We start from the raw sequence: 20,622 nt of genomic DNA on the forward strand, positions 1-20,622 counted from the left end.
TGTTTCTAGATGATGTATCTCACATCCTTGTTGTGAGTTAAAATAGAGGGTCTTGCATTGTTTCAGCTGGTACCGTACATGTGCATGTGTTAAGAAATTTCTGTTAAAGTTAGTACATAGATGCATAGGGATATATGTGAGTGAAAAGGCCTTATAAGAAGTATAGGTTGATGCTAAAATGACACTGGAATTAATGGAAGTGTAATACCTTCCACTCGCAATACACAAAGGGTACACATGAAAAATTGCATGTGGGTGGTCCCGTGGTATTTAAGAGGTTAGGATAACTAATTCATTGGCTTTCTGCAAATTTTCAAACCACTTTGTAGGAAGACATTTCTTTAAGTTAATTAGCTAAGAGGGAGATCTCACTGTTGACTTCCCATAGACTTTCTTCCTCATAACTTTCTGTAGAGTGTCTGTGTTCTGTCCTTTAATTCTGCATATTGCATCATTTAACTCTTTGAGAAATCTTATTGTGTTCATTTCAGCAAATTTCTGGGATTGCCTGTGAGCCTAATAGATTATTTTTTTCTGAGTTACCACCATTGTCCATCTCTACCCCTTCTTGAAACCTCCATTACAAATTAGAATTTTTGTTTTCTGATTTCACTTAGACACTCGTCTAAGCCCTGCTTACAAAGGGCTGCAGTGTCTGACTTCAGGTGGGCTGCTAAGCTGAGATTGATTAAGGAGGCTCTGCAGGTAATGGTGAGAGTGAGTGTCAGAGTAAATTTCAGTTAATATAAAAAAAAAAAAAAAGGATGGTTATGAGTATTAGCTCATAATTTGGTAGTATAACTCCTGAGACTGACAGCAGCAGTTTGAGGGTGTTAGGACCACTCGCAGTGTGAAAGGGGAGGAGACTTTAATCAGGGTCTTTTTATCCAGTCTCATTTTCTGTGACCTGATGCACATTTTATTATATGCAGTGACACACCTCTCCCTTTGATTGTCATGCCGTGGTTGTTCTGAAGAGGAAGTTTGAATTCTGTTCCATCCTGTGAGGTGGGTGGGTGGGTTGGTTGCTTTGTTTTGTTTGTTTGTGGTTTTTCTGGGGTGTGTGTGGTTTTTTTTCTCCCTACCCAGTTTCACAGATTTTGTTTTCAACCCACTTGGAGGTGAAATGGGCAAGATTGCTGAAATGTCAAATATTTTAATGCAGTGGAGAAAGTCTTGCGAACTCTGTTGAAGTACAGAAGTGTGGGTTGTTCCAGTTGAGGTATTAACATCTATTCTGCTGTAAATAGGGTTACTAGAAAGTCTTTTGCTAGATAGGTCTATAGTGCTTTTAAAGCCCCTTGTGGGAAGGTAATTTGACTTTCACATTTGCAAGACTTATTGTGGTGACTAGCACACAGTACACCTCATCAGGCTTTTGAAAGTTTCCATGCCAAAATTCATGTTATTTGATCCTAGTGTTAACTGTCTAGACATTTCAGGTATTCATTTTGCCCTGGATCTTCTGGAGGGAAAATAATTGCACATTTGCCCATTTTCATATCAAAACCACCACTGCAAAAACGACATTTCTTTCAATAGGTTGTAAGCACCTAAGCACTTAAATAATTTTGAAAACAAGCTCTTAAGTCACTTAGATACTTAACAGTTTTTACACTATGTACTACAAATGGTATTTCAAAAGAGATGCATCTATGCGTTGCAGTAAGAAGTATTTTGAAAAAGGCTGTTGAAAGTTAAGTTTGTAATGCAGCCTGCCATTGACAATGAAGATACAGATGAACTGAAAATATCAAAAACATATGCATGGACTTGAAGCACTCTCTTTAAGAACAATCTCCAGAAACACGAGAGGATACTCCCCCGCTTCTTTGCAAAACTAGATCTATAACAGTATCTTTTCTGCTTTTCAAATGAGGTGCAATTTACAAAGTGGATTAGGGGAGTGCACATTTCTTTTTCTATGAGTTTGTGTCCCGTAACAATGTTCTGCTGAGATTGTGTCCCTCCATACAAGGATGTTGGATAAAAAGATTATTGTGGAGTGGTAAAAAACAATGTTAAGAACTTGCAACCATGTTGCTTACAATCCATGTTACATGCATATCCTCCATTTTCAATAAATGATATAAAAGACTATTGCCTCAATATATCTGGCAATTAAGAGTCAGGTTGCAGGAAATGAGACCTTTGTTTCCTTCACAATTCAAAATGTCTGTAAGTAAATAGTATCCTAGGGGATCTGTCTGAATGCTTTGTGTTAGTGCTGTGTATGTGAGCTTGCCTAACGTTTAAAGTAAGGTAGCTTTTTCTGAAACTGTGCTAAAAGCTCAGATGGTGTAAAGGAGATCTAGACTAAAAATCTGTTTTCAGAAGTGCTGCCCATCCTTTAAAAAACAATTTGTGGTGAGTGGACCCTGGCTAGATGCCAGGTGCCCACCAAAGCTGCTCAGTCACTCTCCTCCTCAGCTGGACAGGGGAAAGAAAATATAACGAAAGGCTTATGGGTCGAGATAAGGACAGGGAGATCACTCACCAAGTATCATCACAGGCAAAACAGACTTGACTTGGGGAAGAATTACTTTATTACCAATCAAATCAGAGTAGGATAATGAGAAATAAAACCAAATATTAAAAATCACCTTCCCCCCACCCCTCCCTTCTTCATGGGCTCAACTTTGCTCCTGATTTTCTCTATCTGCTCCTGCTCAGCAGTACAGGGGGACGGGGAATGGGGGTTGTGGTCAGTTCATCACAGTTGTTTCTGTCGCTCCTTCCTCCTCAGGGGGAGGACTTCTCATACTCTTCCCCTGCGCCAGCATGGGGTCCCTCCCATGGCAGACTTGACATGACATGAACTTCTCCAACATGAGTCCTTCCCACAGGTGGTTCTTCATGAGCTGCTCCAGCGTGGGTCCCTCCCACAGGGTGCAGTCCCTCAGGAACAGACTGCTCCAGCGTGGGTCCCCCACGGGGTCACAAGTGCTGCCACCAAACCTGCTCCAGCGTGGGCTCAATCCACGGGTCCACAGGTCCTGCCAGGAGCCTGCTCCAGCGTGGGATTCCCATGGGGTCACAGCCTCCTTCGGGCACCCACCTGCTCTGGCGTGGGGTCCCCCACAGGCTGCGGGTGGGTATCGGCTCCACCGTTCACCTCCGTGGGTGCAGGGCACAGCTGCCTCACCATGGGCTGCTCCACGGGCTGTGGGGGAATCTCTGCTCTGGTGCCTGGAGCACCTCCTCCCCCTCCTTCTTCTCTGACCTTGGTGTCTGCAGAGTTGTTCCTCTCACACATTCTCACTCCTCTCTTCTGGCTGCTGTTGCGCAGCAGCTTTTTCCCCATCTTAAATACGTTATCCCCGAGGCACTACCACCGTCACTGGTGGGCTCGGCCTTGGCCAGCGGTGGGTCTGACTTGGAGCCGGCTGGCGTTGGCTCTGTCGGCCATGGGGGAAGCTTCTGGCAGCTTCTCACAGAAGCCACCCCTGTAGCCGTCTCACTGCCAAAACCTTGCCACGCAAACTCAATACACAGTTGTGCAACATTAAGCAGTGAAATTGGTGAATAAATCTGAGAAAGCCTCTTAGATATACTGCAAAAAGGAAGGATGAAGTTTAGCTGAGCCCTAGTGCTTTCTTCCTCATGACTAATTCAAACCTGTTATGTGCAGAACTTTTGTCATGATACTTTTCCAAGTACTCAAAATTTAATGCCTTCCATTTAAAAAACTAAATGATCAAACAATAAAAAGAGGAATTTTCTTTTAAAGTTGTTAAGTATTTTGTGATTTCCTAAAACAAATTTGTTGTTCTTTCATTTTTATTTGGGGAAGAGGGAATATTTAGCTTGGCCAGTTACCTGCAAACAATCCACATTTTCTAGCAGCATGATCTGTGCTTTATTTAACTGCACGTTTTCAAAGTTCTTGTAAGTGTTGTCCATTTCTAGGCAGGCAGATTTTAATTATCTGGCTGCCTGACAGAAATTGAGAGCTCTTTATCTATGAACAGCAACGTTCTCTTGTTTCTGTTCACTCCGCTGCATTCAACATGCAACCACGTGTAAATGGCAAGATACAGACAGTGGTTGACCAAGTTCTGAAATGTATGGATTTAGGTTCAGTCCTAATAGTGATTTATTTCCCCTTATCCTCCCTCCTCCCACCCACCTCCCCTCCTCTCCTGCCCACCTCGATTTATATTGTATTTCCTTACTGCAAGGATCTTTTTCCTGTCTGAAAATTCCAGTGCAGCGTTTTAGCTGTCCGATATATGATTAAAAATTTACCAAAATAAAAGCTCCCCAGGTGTCTGAATGTTTGAGAGTATTTCCAAACAAAGGAGAGAGTACCTAGGTAATAACCCTCTCAAGGGCTGGTAGGGCTTCTATGCATTTGCAGTAGTCATGATGTAATGGCAGTACTTAGAAATAAGGATCAGTTGAATTTGTATTCAGAATGCTGTTTAACCCCAGATTTCCTCCATGACTGTGGGCAAGGCATTTAACTTCATTGTGTCTGGGTTTGAAATCTATAATAGAGAGGGAACAACACTGCTCCTCTGTCTTTTTCTGCAGGCTGTATGAGCACTCGCAACAGAATCATCCTTGCATTGCTCACAAAATGGAGAGCGTATTAATAATATTACTGTACAATAGAAATTGGTAACCCAGTTTCAGTTCTATGAATTCTATTAACACAAGACTTTAAATAGAGCTGTTTGCTTTATTGTCATACAAGTGACATACCAGGAATGCGAGATGAAAAGGCAAGTAAGTTTAACTTGCATCCTTGGGAAACAAATCAAGATTTTGCATCCCATGGCCATTCAGCAAAGCACTTTGGCACTGTTGAAATTCTGTTGCAAAAAATGGGATGTGTCCAGTCTGTTCGTGTAACATACACTGGATATCCAGTTTGAATTTCTGTAAAGACCCAAGAATTGAGGTAGAGATGACTAATGCAGGTCTGTATCCAATTTCATAGACATCCTGGAAAATATTGAATAGGCAGTGTTAAATGTTTTTCTCTTTTCTTTCTGTAGGATTTGTGTGTGATCGGCATTGTGCTGTACCACAGTGAAGAGGTATTTTTCAATTCAAGACACCTTACATTAAAGGATCATGGTAGACAGTTTAATAGTTTCTTTGAGGTAAGTGATGCATTAAAGCATTTAAAATCATATTAATATGCTCTTAACACACTGCAGTAAATATTTGGTTGTCTCTTGCTTTGGTGTTAAAATTGTTTGTGTCATAGGAGAATAAATAAAAATCTTATGTAAAGACCAAGTAATCAAGTACATGCATACCAGACATAGCATTCTTTGGTGACAGTACAAAAAGAAAGTTCTCAGTGTTTGTTTACACTTAGAGCACCACTGTGGTGGCATATATTATTGTATTATTGGCCAGTTCCTTTTTTTTTTTTTTTTCTGATGAGTCTGTACAACTAGTCACTGGGCTTAAATTATTGATTTACGTGTTTTAGTACCCATGCTGCAATTCCTTCAGGGATTTATATTATGCATTCCTGAAACAGTTTGCCAGTGGGCAAACACAGAAAAGACCTTTCAAACAGCTTTCCTGACAAACAAAACATACAACTGTTTCTAAGCTGGTCTGTCCAGTTCTGTAGTTGGGCAAGCAGATTCAGAGAAAACAGGCAGCTGTGATGCTACAAAAACAAAAGTTGCCCTCCTGCAAGGAATGACGGCTGCATACTCTTTCATTTATATGGAGATACTGTCAGTAACATCTTCTTGTGAATTTCAGACGTCAGCCTTTGAATTGCAGTTCTGGCACCCTCGTAATATACCAGGGCAGATTCCACATCAAAATGGATCTGTCAGATATTATTGACACTGTCTGTGTTATCTTTCCTGTTGACACTTCTCCCTGCATAGCTCCTCCCAAGCTGTCCCAGACTTAGGCTGTTCCACGGACTTTCATTTGGGAGGAAGTCGGGAATACGAGACAAGAGCCATCACTTGGCTAAAATACTTTCACTCCTATCTGGACAATCCACAGTTGGCCACGATAGCCCTTCATAAAATATAACTAGTAAGGGGTAGCAATCATGCAAGAAAGCGATTTTGGTACCCTCCAGCTTCACTCATGGAGAGCTAATACTCTGGAATGACAGAGGAAGAACTCTGAGAGGTGGTCCTGAATGAGGTGTTAAATAGCCAACTTTTTCTTGTTACTCCTACAATAAAGCTAATACTGCTTCATTTTGCTCTGCATCCCCCCCACCCCCCCTTAAACAGAAATTGGTATTGCCAGTAAAAGAAAGTGAGAGTGTTTGCTCTTTGCAACATGGATAGACTGACACTTTAAAGCTTGACTTTGCTTTAAATGAGGTACTTGGCTCCAAATAGTGCCACAACTGTGAAAGCATGGACTGTGCTAGCAAGGTTCTTACACAGAAGCTTAGGTTGGTTGAACAGTCATCAGTCAGCTGCAATTGGTACCTGGCTTGTTCATGTATACTTGAAAAGTTTTGCTTTATTTTGAGGAGCACTTGTTCTTTTTGGCTTTTCCGCACAGTAAGAATACCTGAAACAAACCCACTGAAATTGGAGAAGCCTATTTTTGTAGCTTGGGAGGCCTAACATTAGTCAAGCATGACAAATAAAAAAGCCTAGTCCAGAGAAGTTAGCCAAAGCAAGCTACTGAGGAAAATAACATTAAAAAAAATAAGATTGGAGCACACTGATTTGAAGCTGGAGGCTTACCTCAGGATAGCTTAAGTATTCCTGGCAGATTTCATTTGTGTTTGAAATAGTAGGTTGATACTGTTGTTTCTGAGAGATCCAATTGCAGAGACAGAACTTTAAAACTATCTTCATTGTCCTTAAGTATGTACATACAGATGGTGATTACGGTGCAGCCTCATTAAAGAGTGGTCAAGTAAAGCTTGGCACGGAGTCATCATGCATATACTGAAAGTTTGCATTTTAGAACTGAAAACCTTAATCTGCTAAGTAATTTGCTTTGAAGATTACAGTTCTCACTCAGTTCAGAATTCCCAACCTTGTGCGTGATTTCAGAGGAATTTACGCATAGAAATCTGTAGTCCTTCAGACTGATCAGAAAAGTCCTGTCCTCTTGAGGATGAAAGCGTTCATTTCACTATGCAAAGTTTGAACTTTCTTTCACATGCTCTGAGGGATTATAGGGAGCAGAAGCCATAAGGGAGCAGGGAGTGGGTAGGAAGATTCTGAAAAGGAAGTTAAATATAATTTGCAGAGGATGTAGGCTGGGCCTCTCAGACTGCGCTCTGCCTACTTAGAAGTTTGTCATGTTTTCATTGAGAATAGTTAGGAGATCCCTTGAGCACTTGAAAAAGGGATATGCAGGTCAGCTAAAGACAGACTTGCGACTGTCATTTTGCAGTCTGGAGGTCTGAGTTCTGTTTCTATTTCTACCTTTGATTTCAGGTGAGATTGGCAAATCAGTTTCTTCATTCATGCCTTTGGCTTTCATCCACCACTGTGTTATTTGGCCTTGCTCTGAACTGCACATTTTGACTTACTGTGGTTTCTTTATAGTGCCTTACACTGGCTCTGATTTCAGCCACCTCCTCTATATTTTGCTTTATCACAAATCAGAATAGTAGAATGGTTTGTGTTGGAAGGGACCTTAAAGCCCACCCAGTCCCACCCCCCCTGCCATGGGCAGGGACACCTTCCACTAGCCCAGGTTGCTCAAAGCCCCGTCCAACCTGGCCTTGAACACTGCCAGGGATGGGGCAGCCACAGCTTCTCTGGGCAACCTGTGCTAGTGTCTCACCACCCTCGCAGTGAAGAATTTCTTCCTTGGATCTAATCTAAATCTACCCTCTTTCAGTTTAAAACCGTTACCCCTTGTCCTATCCCTACATCCCCTGATAAAGAGTCCCTCCCCACCTTTCCTGTAGCCCCTTTAAGTACTGAAAGGCCACTAGAAGGTTTTCCCGGAGCCTTCTCTCCTCCAGGCTGAACCCCCCCAACTCTCTCAGCCTGTCCTCACAGGGGAGGTGCTCCAGGCCCCTGATCATCTTCATGGCCTCCTCTGGACCTGCTCAAACAGGTCTATATCCTTTTTATGTTAGTTCCCCAGAGCTGGACCCAGCACTGCAGGTGGGGTCTCACTAGAGGGGGAGAATCCCCTCCCTGTATCTGCTGGCCACACTTCTCTTGAGGCAGCCCAGGATACCATTGGCTTTCTGGGCTGCGAGAGCACATTGCTGGCTCATAGTCAGCTCTCTATCCACTGATACCCCCAAGTCCTTCTCTGCAGGGCTGCTCTCAATCCACTCCTCGCCCAGCCTATATTTGTGCTTGGGATTGCCCCGACCCATGGGCAGGACCTTGCACTTGGCCTTGTTGAACTTCAGGAGGTTTGCATGGGCCCACCTCTCCAGCCTGTCCAGGTCCCTCTGGATGGCACATCCCTTCCCTCCAGCGTGTGACCCCACCACACAGCTTGGTGTCGTTGGTGAACTTGCTGATCCCACTGTCTGTGTCACCAGCAAAGATGTTAAACAGCGCCGGTCCCAACCCCTGAGGAACGGCACTTGTCACCACTTTCCACTTGAACATTGAGCCATTGACTGCAACTCTTTGAGTGCAACCATCCAGCCAATTCCTTAACCACCGAATGCTCCATCCTTCAAATCCACGTCTATCCAATTTAGGGACAAGGATATCGTGCGGGACAGTGTCAAATGTTTTGCATAAATCCAGGTAGATGACATCAGTTGGTCTTCCCTTATTCACCAACTCTTTAACCCTGTCGTAGAAGGCCACCAAATTTGTCAGACGTGATTTGCCCTTAGTGAAACCATGTTGGTTGTCACCAATCACCTCCTTGTTTTCCTTGTGCCCTAGCATAGCTTCCAGAAGGATTTGCTCCATGATCTTGCCAGGCACAGTGGTGAGACAGACTGGCCTGTAGTTCCCTGGGTCTTCCTTTTTTCCCTTTTTAAAAATGGGGGTTATGTTTCCCCTTTTCCAGTCAGTGGGAACTTCACTGGACCACCATGACTTCTCAAATATGGTGGATAGTGGCTTAGACACCTTGTCTGCCAGTTCCCTCAGGACCCGTGGATGCATCTCATCAGGCCCCATGGACTTGTGCATGTTCAGGTTCCTTAGATGGTCTCAAACTTGATCTTCTCCTACAGTGTGAGGTTCTCCCTTCTCCCAGTCCCTCTGCCTTCTACATCTTGGGTGGTGTGGCTGAAGCTCTTGCCAGTGAAAACTGAGGCAAAAAAGTCATTGACTACCTCGGCCTTCTCCATATCCTGGGTGACCACATCTCCCTTTTCCTTCTGGAGAGGGCTCACATTTTCCCTAGTCTTCCTTTTATCGTCTGTGTACCTATAGAAGATTTTCTTGTTTTCTTTGGTGTCCCTGGCCAGATTTAATTCTATCAGGGCTTTGGCCTTCCTAACCTGATCCCTGGCTGCTTGGACAATTTCTTTGTATTCTTCCCAGGCTATCTGTCCATGCTCCCACCCTCTGTAGGCTTCCTTTTTGTGTTTGGGCTTGTCCAGGAGCTCCTTGTCCATCCACGCAGGCCTCCTGGTATTCTTACCCGACTTCTTTGTTGGGATGCATCACTCCTGAGCTTGGAGGAAGTGATCCTTGAATATTAACCAGCTTTTTTGGGCCCTTCTTCCCTCCAGGGCTTTATCCCATGCTACTCTGCCAGGCAGATCCCTAAAGAGGCCAAAGTTTGCTTTCCTGAAGTCCAGGGTAATGAGCTTGCTGTGTGCCCTCTTCTCTAATGATCTTGAACTCCACCATTTCATGGTCACTGCAGCTAAGGCTGCCCTTGAGCTTCACACTCCCCACCAGCCCCTCCTTGTCAATGAGAACAAGGTCCAGCACAGCACCTCTCCTCGCTGGCTCCCTTATCACTTGGAGAAGGAAGTTATCATCAACACATTCCAGGAACCTCCTGGATTGCTTACGCCCTGCAGTGTTGTCCCTCCAACAGATACCAGGGTGGTTGAAGTGCCCCACGAGGACCAGGGCTTGTGAACCTGAGGCTGCACCTGTCTGTCTATAGAGGGCCTTGTCTGCTCAGTCTTCCTGGTCGGGTGGCCTGCAGCAGACTCCCGCTATAACGTCTCCTGTCCCTGCCTTCCCTTTAATCCTGACCCATAAGCTCTCGGTCAGCTCCTCACCCATGCCCAGGGAGGGCTCCAGGCACTCCAGCTGGTCATTGACATAGAAGGCGACCCCCCCCCCACCTCATCTCCCCTGCCTGTCTTTCCTAAAGAGCCTGTACCCTTCCATTCCAGCACTCCAGTCTCAGGAGCCATCCCACCACATCTCCGTGATGCCAGTAAGATCGTAGCCCCACAGGCATGCACACGTCTCTAACTCCTCTTGTTTATTCCCTGTCCTCAGAGACGTTTAAGTTGGGCCCCTAATAGCTTTGTGAGATATAATACTTCCTTCTAACAGACTTTTGAAGAGTTTTAATTGTTTTTTTCTAAATTGATGTCACAGTAAGGAAGTAATGACTTTTTCTTGCCTTTGGTTTACTGCTTTGAGAGAGAGGGGCATAGATTATGGTGATGAGGTGATGATAGGCCATGTGCAGTCAATACTTACCTAACGATCCATAGAAAACTGTAGAAAAACATTCTCCCTAGTAGAAGAAAATTTGTATTGGTGGTAATGAAATGCTTAGTATAAAAACCCCTTTCTGTTTAGGAGGTCTGTCTCTGAAAATACCTGAAAAAATTAGAAATGTTTAAAGGGTTACTGTATAGGGAGCGAAGGAAGGAGCTGTGAGTAGGAAGCACAGCTGGATTTTGTCTGGTCCATTAGTTTGCAGATGGATTTTGTGTCCAAATCCATCGGTTTTACTTCTGCATTGAAACTGAGCAAATCATTAGCAGCTTTCCTCTTTATAGATGGTCCGAAGCATACTCTTTGCAGACTGAAAAGTCAAACTCCTAGTAGAAATAAAGATGTCTTAATCCTACTTCTCATACCTTTCTGTGTTTTCTGATGAAGAGGCTTGCTAGACGGGGGCAAACCAGTCCCCAGTGCAAATTATAGCAAACAAAAGACTGAGCTAACTGAGCCGAACTTGTAATGGGCTCCTAGGAGTCATTATGGTGGTGAGGCTTGACAGAACAAAGTTTGTTTGGGCTTGGTTCCCATTATGACTCCTTTCAGATTGAAGACGTGGGGACTGGGGTGATGCTTGGTTGCTTATCCTGAGTCTCTGGTGAGCTGTGTCTGCTACTTTCCATCTTCTGTGCCCATTAGGTTATTCAATTTCCAAAGTGTTAGGCGGCTGGAGAAGAACCTATTTTCTGCAAAATCATGGTGATTCTTTGCATCTTTCCTGTGTGCTGGAGGTGGAGTGTTCATCTGCAAAATGAGGAGCCAGAGCAAGAAGCAGATTTAGTCCACAGATGGGTGAATTCTTATTTAGCACTTTAGAAAACTTGCAAAGTGTATGTCAGTTTGACACCAGATGCTGAGGTGTTAAAATATGCACTGCCAAAAATATTTTCATTTAAACATAAAGTTATGTGAAATACTGTCAATGTATTCTACTTGATGCACTTTTGCTCTGGAGACAGACAACTATATGTGTGTACCTGGTACTGCCTGCTGTGAAAAGTATGTCATAAGAACGTTTCATACAGTTTAGTGAGTCTGCTTTGGTTAGTAATGGTTTTCAAGTGTCTGAATAAGTTCTTGCAGTATGAAGCTGTGTAATAGGTTGTAGATGTGTGGTTTCTGTAAGTGGTGATTCTATCTTCTGTTTCACTATTTGCTTTTTCAGACTTCTCAGTTCCCTAGCAGTGCTGGGATTTCAGTTTGTCATCCCACAGCCTTCCATTGAACACAGAAAGGTAAGCATTAGAAATATTCAGATTTTATATACTTAAATGTAGAAAACAGAGTAAGATGCATAAAGCTATTCAATCTAAATAAAGTTCCTGGAATAATGTGGCTTTTGTTTTGTGTGGCATTTTTTGGGGGTGTTTTTTTTTTGTTTTATTTATATAAATATATACTTGGTTTAAAGAGGCTCGTTCATCATGGTTAATTATCTGAGTAATTGCATGGGGTGTTGCAGGTCACAAATAGGTCCATGTCAGCTTACTCAAGCTTTGGAGCATTTTTGTCATGTAAGACAAAGGGGAAGAAGAGCTCACGTCAGTGAGAGCAGCACTTGAGCATGGAGTGATTAGCAGAAGCATCCAGTTGCTCATAGGTAGCTCTTTCTCTTACAGAGGTAGAGATGGCAGAAAGTTGGACCCAAAGCACACTCTGTTGCTAGATTTAAATTGCTAGAGGTTGGAGCCAGAAACTGCTGAACTTTCTTGCTGTGCTCTTGTGAATGTTTCACTCATCGTAGACATTGACGTGTCTAAGAAGGCTTGCAGTCTGCACACCTTCCCCAGCAGTGGTGAGGTCTCAGCTGGAATATTCACGTTAGGTTTTTGCACTGCTTTTCAGAAAAGTAGGGGACAATTTGGAGAGAAACGGAGGGCAGCAGTAATTATTCTCAAGAGGTTTTAAAATCTTACCTCTGTGGGAAGTTTGAATGAATTCAGGTTGTTTAGTCTAAAGATTAGAAGACTGGCGGGGGGGGCAGATACAATCTCCAAATACTTGTGAGTGTTAAAGAGAAGACTATTCTTTCTGTCTGTGGTGGAGTAGGTGAGAAAAAATGGATTTCAACTGGGGCAGGGGAAACTTAGGTTTGCTGTTAGAAAAATGGTAAGGATATAAAGAAGAATAGATCATATTGACTAGATAATGTTTAGAATTTCCATGATGGAAGTCTATTTGAATGTGCTGGACAACTGTTTGTCAGGAATGATAAGTAGGTATTGCTAATTCTACTAGAGACCTGAGGGGAGACCCCTTGAGTGCTCTGCTGTCTCTTTATGAACTGTGACCTTATATCAATGTTGTTCTCATCTCTTAATTGGTATTCAAACACAACCAATTAATTATTAAAGGTATCAAATAACCTATTTGAAAAAAGTTTGCTTTTTACTATAGATTTTTAAAGAATAATGCAAGATGCATATTTATTTTTAAACTGTACTTTTTAAAGGAGATAAAAGGCAAGTTTGCAGGGTTTCCTTTTTTTATGTGATAAGCCACTGTCTTTAGGGTAAAAAATTATTTGCTCGATAGCTCTGTAGGTATGGACTAGAAACCTGAAGCCATCTGACAGTCATAGTTCCTGAAGGACACAGCTATCATGTTCAACTCCTAGTGCAGCCTAATTGTAAGACAATTTAAATGAGGTCAGTAATGATGCAGTCTGAAACTGGCATGGTCCAGATTGCAGCATTTCTCAAGCTGCCCAAGTGCACTATTCTAAACCTGGGTACAACACTGTATTTTTCCCTATTTTAGATCTCTTCTATTTTGTTGTGAAGTTGAGATGGTCATGCTGCTGCTCTGTTTTCAGTACTCTAATTAGACATTCTTTTGTAACATTGACAGTGGAGAGATGCTGCAATCCAACATCCAAATGGCCTTAGGGGAAAAAAATCTACTAACTAAAATAGAGTCAGTCAGAGAAACAATTGCTTCATTCTGTGAAGCTCCGGAATTAATTTTGATAAAATCAGATTCTTTGTTTTCAGTTGAATGAGAAATGCCATGGGTCTGGAGTGTCTTCTGTACTGGTTAAAGGGACTGAAGGCATGGTACCAAGGGCATGGTAACCACCTTGGAGCTGTTCTTTTTACTGAAAACAAGAGAGGCAGAACTTTCCTAGTGATGATCTCATACAGGCTCCAAGGCTGTCTGTCATTCTTAGCTCTTACACTACAGGACAGGATTCTATTCATGCCAAACTCTGTTTAGGCTGGAAGTCTGTATTTATTAAACTTTTCAGAAGCCTTCTGACTCACCTATCAGCTCCAGAGGAGAGGGGCTATTGTTAGTAGCTCTGAAGGCCAAGTCAGACATGTTTCTAACTGAGTGTGAGTTCTCAGCTTTGTAGCTCTGGAAGTTGTTCCCATTTTTTTTATGCAGTCACATGGATGTCTGTTTGCTGGTGCATGGTCAGGCAGTGGTGTTTGGTAACTTTCATATACCCACTCAGAGAGTACAGTGTGTGGAAACTGAGTAACTAGAGCTGAATTCTAATAAAACACTAGTTTGTACCCCGGTCCTTATTATGTGCTTATTTTGCTGCTTAAAGTTAAGCATGTGTGCACGATTGATGCTTGAACATGCAGTGTTGGAGAGTGTTTGGATTCTGTCTTGTGAATCCTACATATAGTTTATTTTTTGCTCTGAAAGCTATGGACAGGGAAATAAAATCAGAGAATTGGACTTGGGTGGTTGGATGAGTAATTCTTTAAAATATTTCCACATAGTCTAGATTTTTTGCTTACACTAAAACCTTTGGGAAGATGAAATAAAACCCGGGACAATCCCCAAAGCAGTTGATGGAAATCCAGTTGTAACTGCCTCTGGACACCCACAGTTCAGCTGAGATCTTGTTTTTTTAGGACTTGAGAACAGTTAAAAACATCAGGAAATATTATTTTCTGTTTATTCTAAAATCTTGCTAGATTTTCATTTTTTGTTTGTTTTGTTTTTTTTTTTTTGAATCCATGTTTAAAGTCATATTAGTTTCAGGCTGACATAATGTAGATTTTTGAACAAAAATCAGTTTGTAGTTTTCTAACTTCTGTAAGAATTTGTATTAGCTTCAGTATGCTAGAACTACTTAAAGTGCCATTTAGCTACTCTTGACTTAGTGGCATATGTTTAGGACTTTAACATGAAGAAAGAAGTTTATGTTATCAAGCAGCAATTTAAAAAAAAAATATTTAAGGGAAATTTCATCAACAAAATCTGGAAGAGCAGAGCTCAGCAGGTTGCTTTCCTGAGATGCACACACAGAAATCCATTTCTGGCATGACAGCCTGGGGACTGTTAGTAGAAGAATGAGCCAAATTACTTCCATAATAGGAAAGTGCAAATAGTGGAATTAAGACTTGGGGGGATAACAGGACCGAATGGGAAAGTGTTTTATTTTTTCTCATTTGCAGTTTATTCTGTAACTGTGACCCCCATCCCCAGACTAAATATAATACTATTCCATTTCAGTTCCCCTTCTTTTGTTACTCTGGGGAAACTGAAGCTTGGCTATTAAAGTAAAAATGTTTTGAACACTAGCTAGTGAGAAGATACTTTTAGGAAAACATTTGTCTGTTTTCTGCTTTTAGATTTATAATTTTGGAATTAAAATCTTGGAAACTTGTCTGTCATACAAAGTCAGCATTGACAAATACAGAATTTCTAGGTTCAGAAATACCTGGCTCGTGATTTTTATATAGAGGTGACTTTTGTGCTTACTTTAAACAATGCTGTTTCTCCTGACAGAAGTGCACAAAACCTGAAAACAAAGAACATCTTTACATCTTCCTACATGTGACCTTATGGTACTGCTCTGTTTGTTAATCGTATGTCTGTAAATAGCACATGTTTGGACAGTAATACAAATACATTAAATATGATATATTCCATTAGATAGAAATAAAAATTCCTATGCAAAAGACTTCCATGGTTTCTTGCTGAAGACAGGGGTTGTAGTGTTGGTCAGTAGCTTCGTGGAGGTTGTTTTTTTTATGATCTAATTTACATATTCATAATTCATAGTATATAATGTCTAAATATCAAGTGTACTCCTCCATAATGCCAAAGTACTCATCAGTATTAGCAAAAAAAGGAACAAATGTTATGTGAAATCAAATAATTGCCATAATTGCATTGAAAAAAATAACCAAGCTGTCTGAAACTGGTTAAACTGAAATCCTTAATATTTTAACAATTAGCTTTCCTTGTCTATCAGTACTGGACATATGAATAGCCTTCCTGCTGCTCATCATGAAGTCAAGCTCTCTGTTCTCCTTCCCTATGCTTGTTTTATTAAGTAAATATTATTTAACCTTATCTGATGAGTGTCGTGCTGTGATGAACAGAAGGTTCATGAAACATGACAGTCTTTCTCCCAGACAACCACTGAAGTCTGTATTCCCAATTTTTCAGAAATCATCCCTGGGTGGATTTTTAATTGATCATACATTGCTGTGTTAAGAAAGTAAACTGAGTTATATTTGTGCCTTGGTTATGTAAATACTGCTTTGTTTTAACATCTTGCTTCTGTTATAGCATCAAACAGTAGCATTGGAACAATGGAGTTGCTTTGAATCTATGCATATCTTTTTATCACTCAGTTGTAGATTAGTATTGACAAATGGAGGTACAATATATTAGCAAACTAATTTTCAATGCATGGAAGAAGTGTCAGGATTTATTTTTACAAGCATTTCATTGGGGCACTACAATACTGTTGAAGAATTTTGAGCCTGTTTGGGTTTAGTGTTGGCGCTTTATGCTCGCTCTAAATTAAGAAATAACTGGATGTTATCTCTTGCTTTCAGACACACAAGGTCTCAGTGAAAAGCAACTATGTATCAAGTGAATGTGACTGTACTACCCACAAAATTTGGAGATGAATGTGCTTTCAGATGTGTATTGTTGGGGTTTTTTGTGGTTTTTTTTTTTTTTTTTTCCCCTCTGTTGTGTAGGATTTGAATGTGCTCACTGAAGGGTCATCGCTGCTAAATCAGGAGAAATAAGGAACAGGATTAGGAACAGAAGCTGAGGGAAAAGAGAGGAACGGGAAAGGTGGCCCAGGATCCCTCATTTGGTCATGGTGAGCTGTTAGAGCAGTTCAGTTACTTGTGGAAGTGTAGTCTGAGAACCAATGCAATGTAATGGCCAAAACCTATCATTACTCAAATAGCAGTTCTGTTCCTAAAAAGGAATTGCTTCAATTAACATCCACTTCAGAGTAGCTTTCCTATCTGTAGTATACTGGTTTTTGGAGAGAGTTTTTCTGCTCGGTTGGAGGTGTGGGGTTTGATAATTTTTGTTTCTTTTCAGTAGACACAGTTGTTTTCCTTACCTCTAGAAGGAGTAATTTCTGAGTTACCTCTGTTTTCCTTTTTTCTCCTTAAATCCACAACATAACAGCACTGTGTTGGCAGAATCATGCAATTGAATTAGGAGCGTATTAGAAGTTCTTTTGAACAAATTAATTTGTCACTGTGGATTGACTGCAAGGATCTATGCACTTTCCCTTTGCTTCAGGACAAGGTGATTAAAAATATAGCATCTTTGCCACTTGCCCTGAGCCCATGCCCTTCCCTAGGTTTTTAAATTGCTTAACATCTACATCTGTTTGCTGTAGGATATACCTTTTCATGGGTAGTCACGTACGTCCCTGAAGTTTCTTCTAGGAATGGAACAATAAAATGAAATGCTAAGACTTAAAGAAATTCTGGCATATTCTTAGATTAATTGGACTACCTACTTTGAGGGGCAAAAGCAAGGACACTACTTTTGGTCTTGCCGTCCTTTGTCTTTGAAAAAATCAAGAAGTAGGCCACTGATTTCTTTTCATCTTTCTGTCTTTCCATCTTTGCTTTCCCTGGCAGTCTTGCTTCCTTGCTCCAGTACACTGCAGTACCACAAAGGGCTTAAGATGCTAGGAATGATTCCTTCTACTGGGCTGTAGAAGGGGATGATGGAGATGTAAGTGTGAAGGTAGAGGGAGAGTGTACAGAGAGGGTGATAACTTTAAGAGTACTATTTCAAGTGATAGGAATTTATCAGATAAATCTGACTATGAGATCATTTTTAGGATTCATATGTGATACTACACCATAATTTATATTGTAATAATGACAATGAATGGCAATGTTTCTTCATTTCCATTGTTCTTGTACCCTACCACACCCCCTAAAAGTCGCTGTTAACTGAAAAGGATACAGCTACCTAATATATCTGAACACATTGTAACAGAGTAGAATGTGGAGCAAGAATCAAGTCTCTTATATCCTTGAAACACTGGGGGAAATTGGAGTTTGGCAAAGTAGTTAATATCCAAGACACCAAGGCTAATGCCCTGGTTCTAAGGAGTATCATGGGATGTCCACCACAGCTGGTCACCACCTTGCTTTGACATATCCTGAGAAGCTGAAGGCTGTGTTCTTCCTTGCAATCCAGGTAGGGTGAAGCTCTGCCCTAAAGTCAGCAGTGACTGAAATCTATAACTTGTCAGGACTTGCTGAGCTGGAACTCAGCTCTTGCTAACAGGCCTACTACAGAGTTTCTGTGGTTCTGTCCTGCTGGGCTGCATACACTAAACTGAATTTTACTAGAGTAGCTTAGTCACCATGTATCTGCGTACAGCTGCTGTGTATGTGTTCCTTGCAACGAGTGTTTGCAGATGTCACGCTTTTTTTTTCTTGTAATGTTTTTCTTGTTTATAAGACAGCTGGTGTCTATTATTGTATTTTCATACACATCAATTCCATAAAACACTACCAACTGAGATGTAGTCCATATTTCTCTTGCAGTTTTTGCACTGGTCAGTATATCTGCTTGCCTTCAGCACAGTTGCTTGACTTTAACTGTAGAGATATACATGCTGTTGTATTCATTGAAACTTTGGTAAAATAGAGCCTTTCTAGCTAACAACATTGCTATTCTGATTACAGTGATCTATAGGAAACAGGAGAGATGATTTATCCCATGCCAAGACTTTAAAATCAGTCTTTTAATGCAACAGAATATTTAGAACAACAGCTGAAAGAATCTTCTTGCTATCTCTGTGTTGTTACTAATTCCCTGTCCTTGATGTTGTGGATTAAAATGGTTAGGAAATAAAATTCTTCTTTGTTTGGGGAAAGGAGACAGGATAAAGATACATTATTTTATGTCAATATACTCTTTGAAAAATCAAAGCTAATGCTTTTGTTACTTTTAACCTGCTTTACCATGGGCCTCTGAATTATTATTTTTTTAAAATTAAAAAAATACTGACTTCTTTAAGCTCAGAGCATGAGGGGCTTAAAGTTTGTTCTGTGTTTCTCTGGAAAAAATGAAAGGATCTTTGTTCCAGTTGGATTCCAGAGCAGGTGAACTTACAAGGTCACAGATAAGCTTCTCACCTTCCTTCAGAGCAGTATTGCATGCTAGTTCTGTCCCAGGCTTTGGATCACTGCGATGATAAAGATGAGAAGCTTTTTGGCTTCACAGATGAGTTCTTCTGTTAAGGAATGTTGCTTTCTTTTTTATGACAGCTTGTCCTCTCTGCTACCGGAGTGATGGGTGGATGACTTACTGAGAGATCTTGAGAGGTGTTATGTCGATTACTGAATAAATAAAATCCATGTTTCCACCACATGTGAATTCCAAAGAGTTTTTTGAAGTGTAGAAATACAATAGAATGGCAGCTGAAGATGTCACAGCTGAAGATGTTTGACGTGGAAAAGGCCTAGGGTAGTACGAGCTGAGTGACATAAGTCACAAATGATAGTCAATGATGAGGAAATAGTTTATTAAAATAAAGAAGCCTAATTTGTGATATAGTGAGGGCCCGATGCTTATCTTCTTTACCCTACTATATGCACATAAGGGGTGATTATATAGAACTGGTAGAAGTGAGGTCAGGAGTGAGCCATCTGTTTACTTGGAAGTACTTAATGGTCTCACAAAAAAATGGAAAACCCCCCTGCCTTAAAATGCTAGGTTTACAGAGTGCAATGGAGATGGTCTTAGTGTGAAAAAAATTAGCCAAACTTGGAAGAAGCTTCAAGCTCTGTTGGCACAAAAACTGTTCTGAAATTTTTCAGAGCTGTTTACTTTCTAGACTATTTAAATAATGTTAAAGTTTCTTCAGATGTGGTCAAAGTTGGTTGAAGGTGCAGTTAAGCTTTCCAGGCATTGTAACTCCCTTCAGTGATTTGTGAATACAAAGGTCTTCTATTTCCAGGCTTTTTAGCTCTTTAATCTTCACAGGCACAGATGTTCAGACAGAGTTTTTATACAACGAACGGAAACCCAAATCATTTAAGCTGGTAATATTTACACTTACCATGTACTGTAAAATTCAAACGGTTTACTACATCTCTGATTAAAGGCTTCCAAAATGCACTGAAGGATTAAAATAGCAGAGCATACTAACCAGGCAGACGTGTGCACATTGTGTCATGATGTTTTGTTTGGCCTTTGCTTCATTTTTCTGCTAGCCTTGAGAGATCTGAGAAGTTGTTATCTGCCATTTTTAGGGCCTTTTTGGTAGATTGGTTTTTATCAGCCCACCAATGTTCCACATGTTTCTTGTAAGAGGCATAAAAAATATGGTTGTTGCAAATGAACATCTATAAAATGGACTCTAAAGACTTTCTGCAGGGAAATTGTCGTGGCTGTATAGGTATGGCCTTTATTGGAAATCAGCTGAGCTAATACTGAAAGAATATTCCTTTAAGATGCTTAGGCTGATGAAAGAATTAAACCCGTTCCATAGATATGTTTACAACACTGGCAGGGAAATGCAATAATGTTACACTTGAACAGATTCTAAAACTAAACTATAATTTCCTCAGCCCATTCAAAATTTGGCATCGTCTGCTCTGAACTGCAGTTCAGTTCTAGTTTCTGTGAGTCTGCCTGCTTTTGTGTTTTACAGTCTTGAAATTTTAAGAGGACAACGACTAGGTCTTACTTTGTGAGACTGATCATTGATCAATTATATAAGATGGTGAATGTTCATGAAGAATACTGTGTTCATCTCATCCCAAATATGACA

At 41.0% G+C, this 20,622-nt stretch overlaps 1 protein-coding gene across 1 annotated transcript in view; it reads left to right on the forward strand.

Annotated features, from left to right (window-relative positions):
- Positions 1-4,859: 4,859 nt before the first annotated feature.
- The window catches only part of THSD4 (thrombospondin type 1 domain containing 4), a 308,530-nt gene continuing 292,767 nt past the window's right edge, over positions 4,860-20,622 (forward strand). Inside the window, exons 1-2 of the mRNA XM_074837605.1 lie at positions 4,860-5,111; positions 11,761-11,830. Coding sequence (XP_074693706.1) covers positions 5,083-5,111; positions 11,761-11,830 — 99 coding nt within the window. The 5' untranslated portion in view covers positions 4,860-5,082. The remainder of the gene's footprint in view (positions 5,112-11,760; positions 11,831-20,622) is intronic.

This window comes from Strix aluco, chromosome 12 (assembly GCF_031877795.1).
Source record: "Strix aluco isolate bStrAlu1 chromosome 12, bStrAlu1.hap1, whole genome shotgun sequence".
Lineage (NCBI taxonomy): Eukaryota > Metazoa > Chordata > Aves > Strigiformes > Strigidae > Strix > Strix aluco.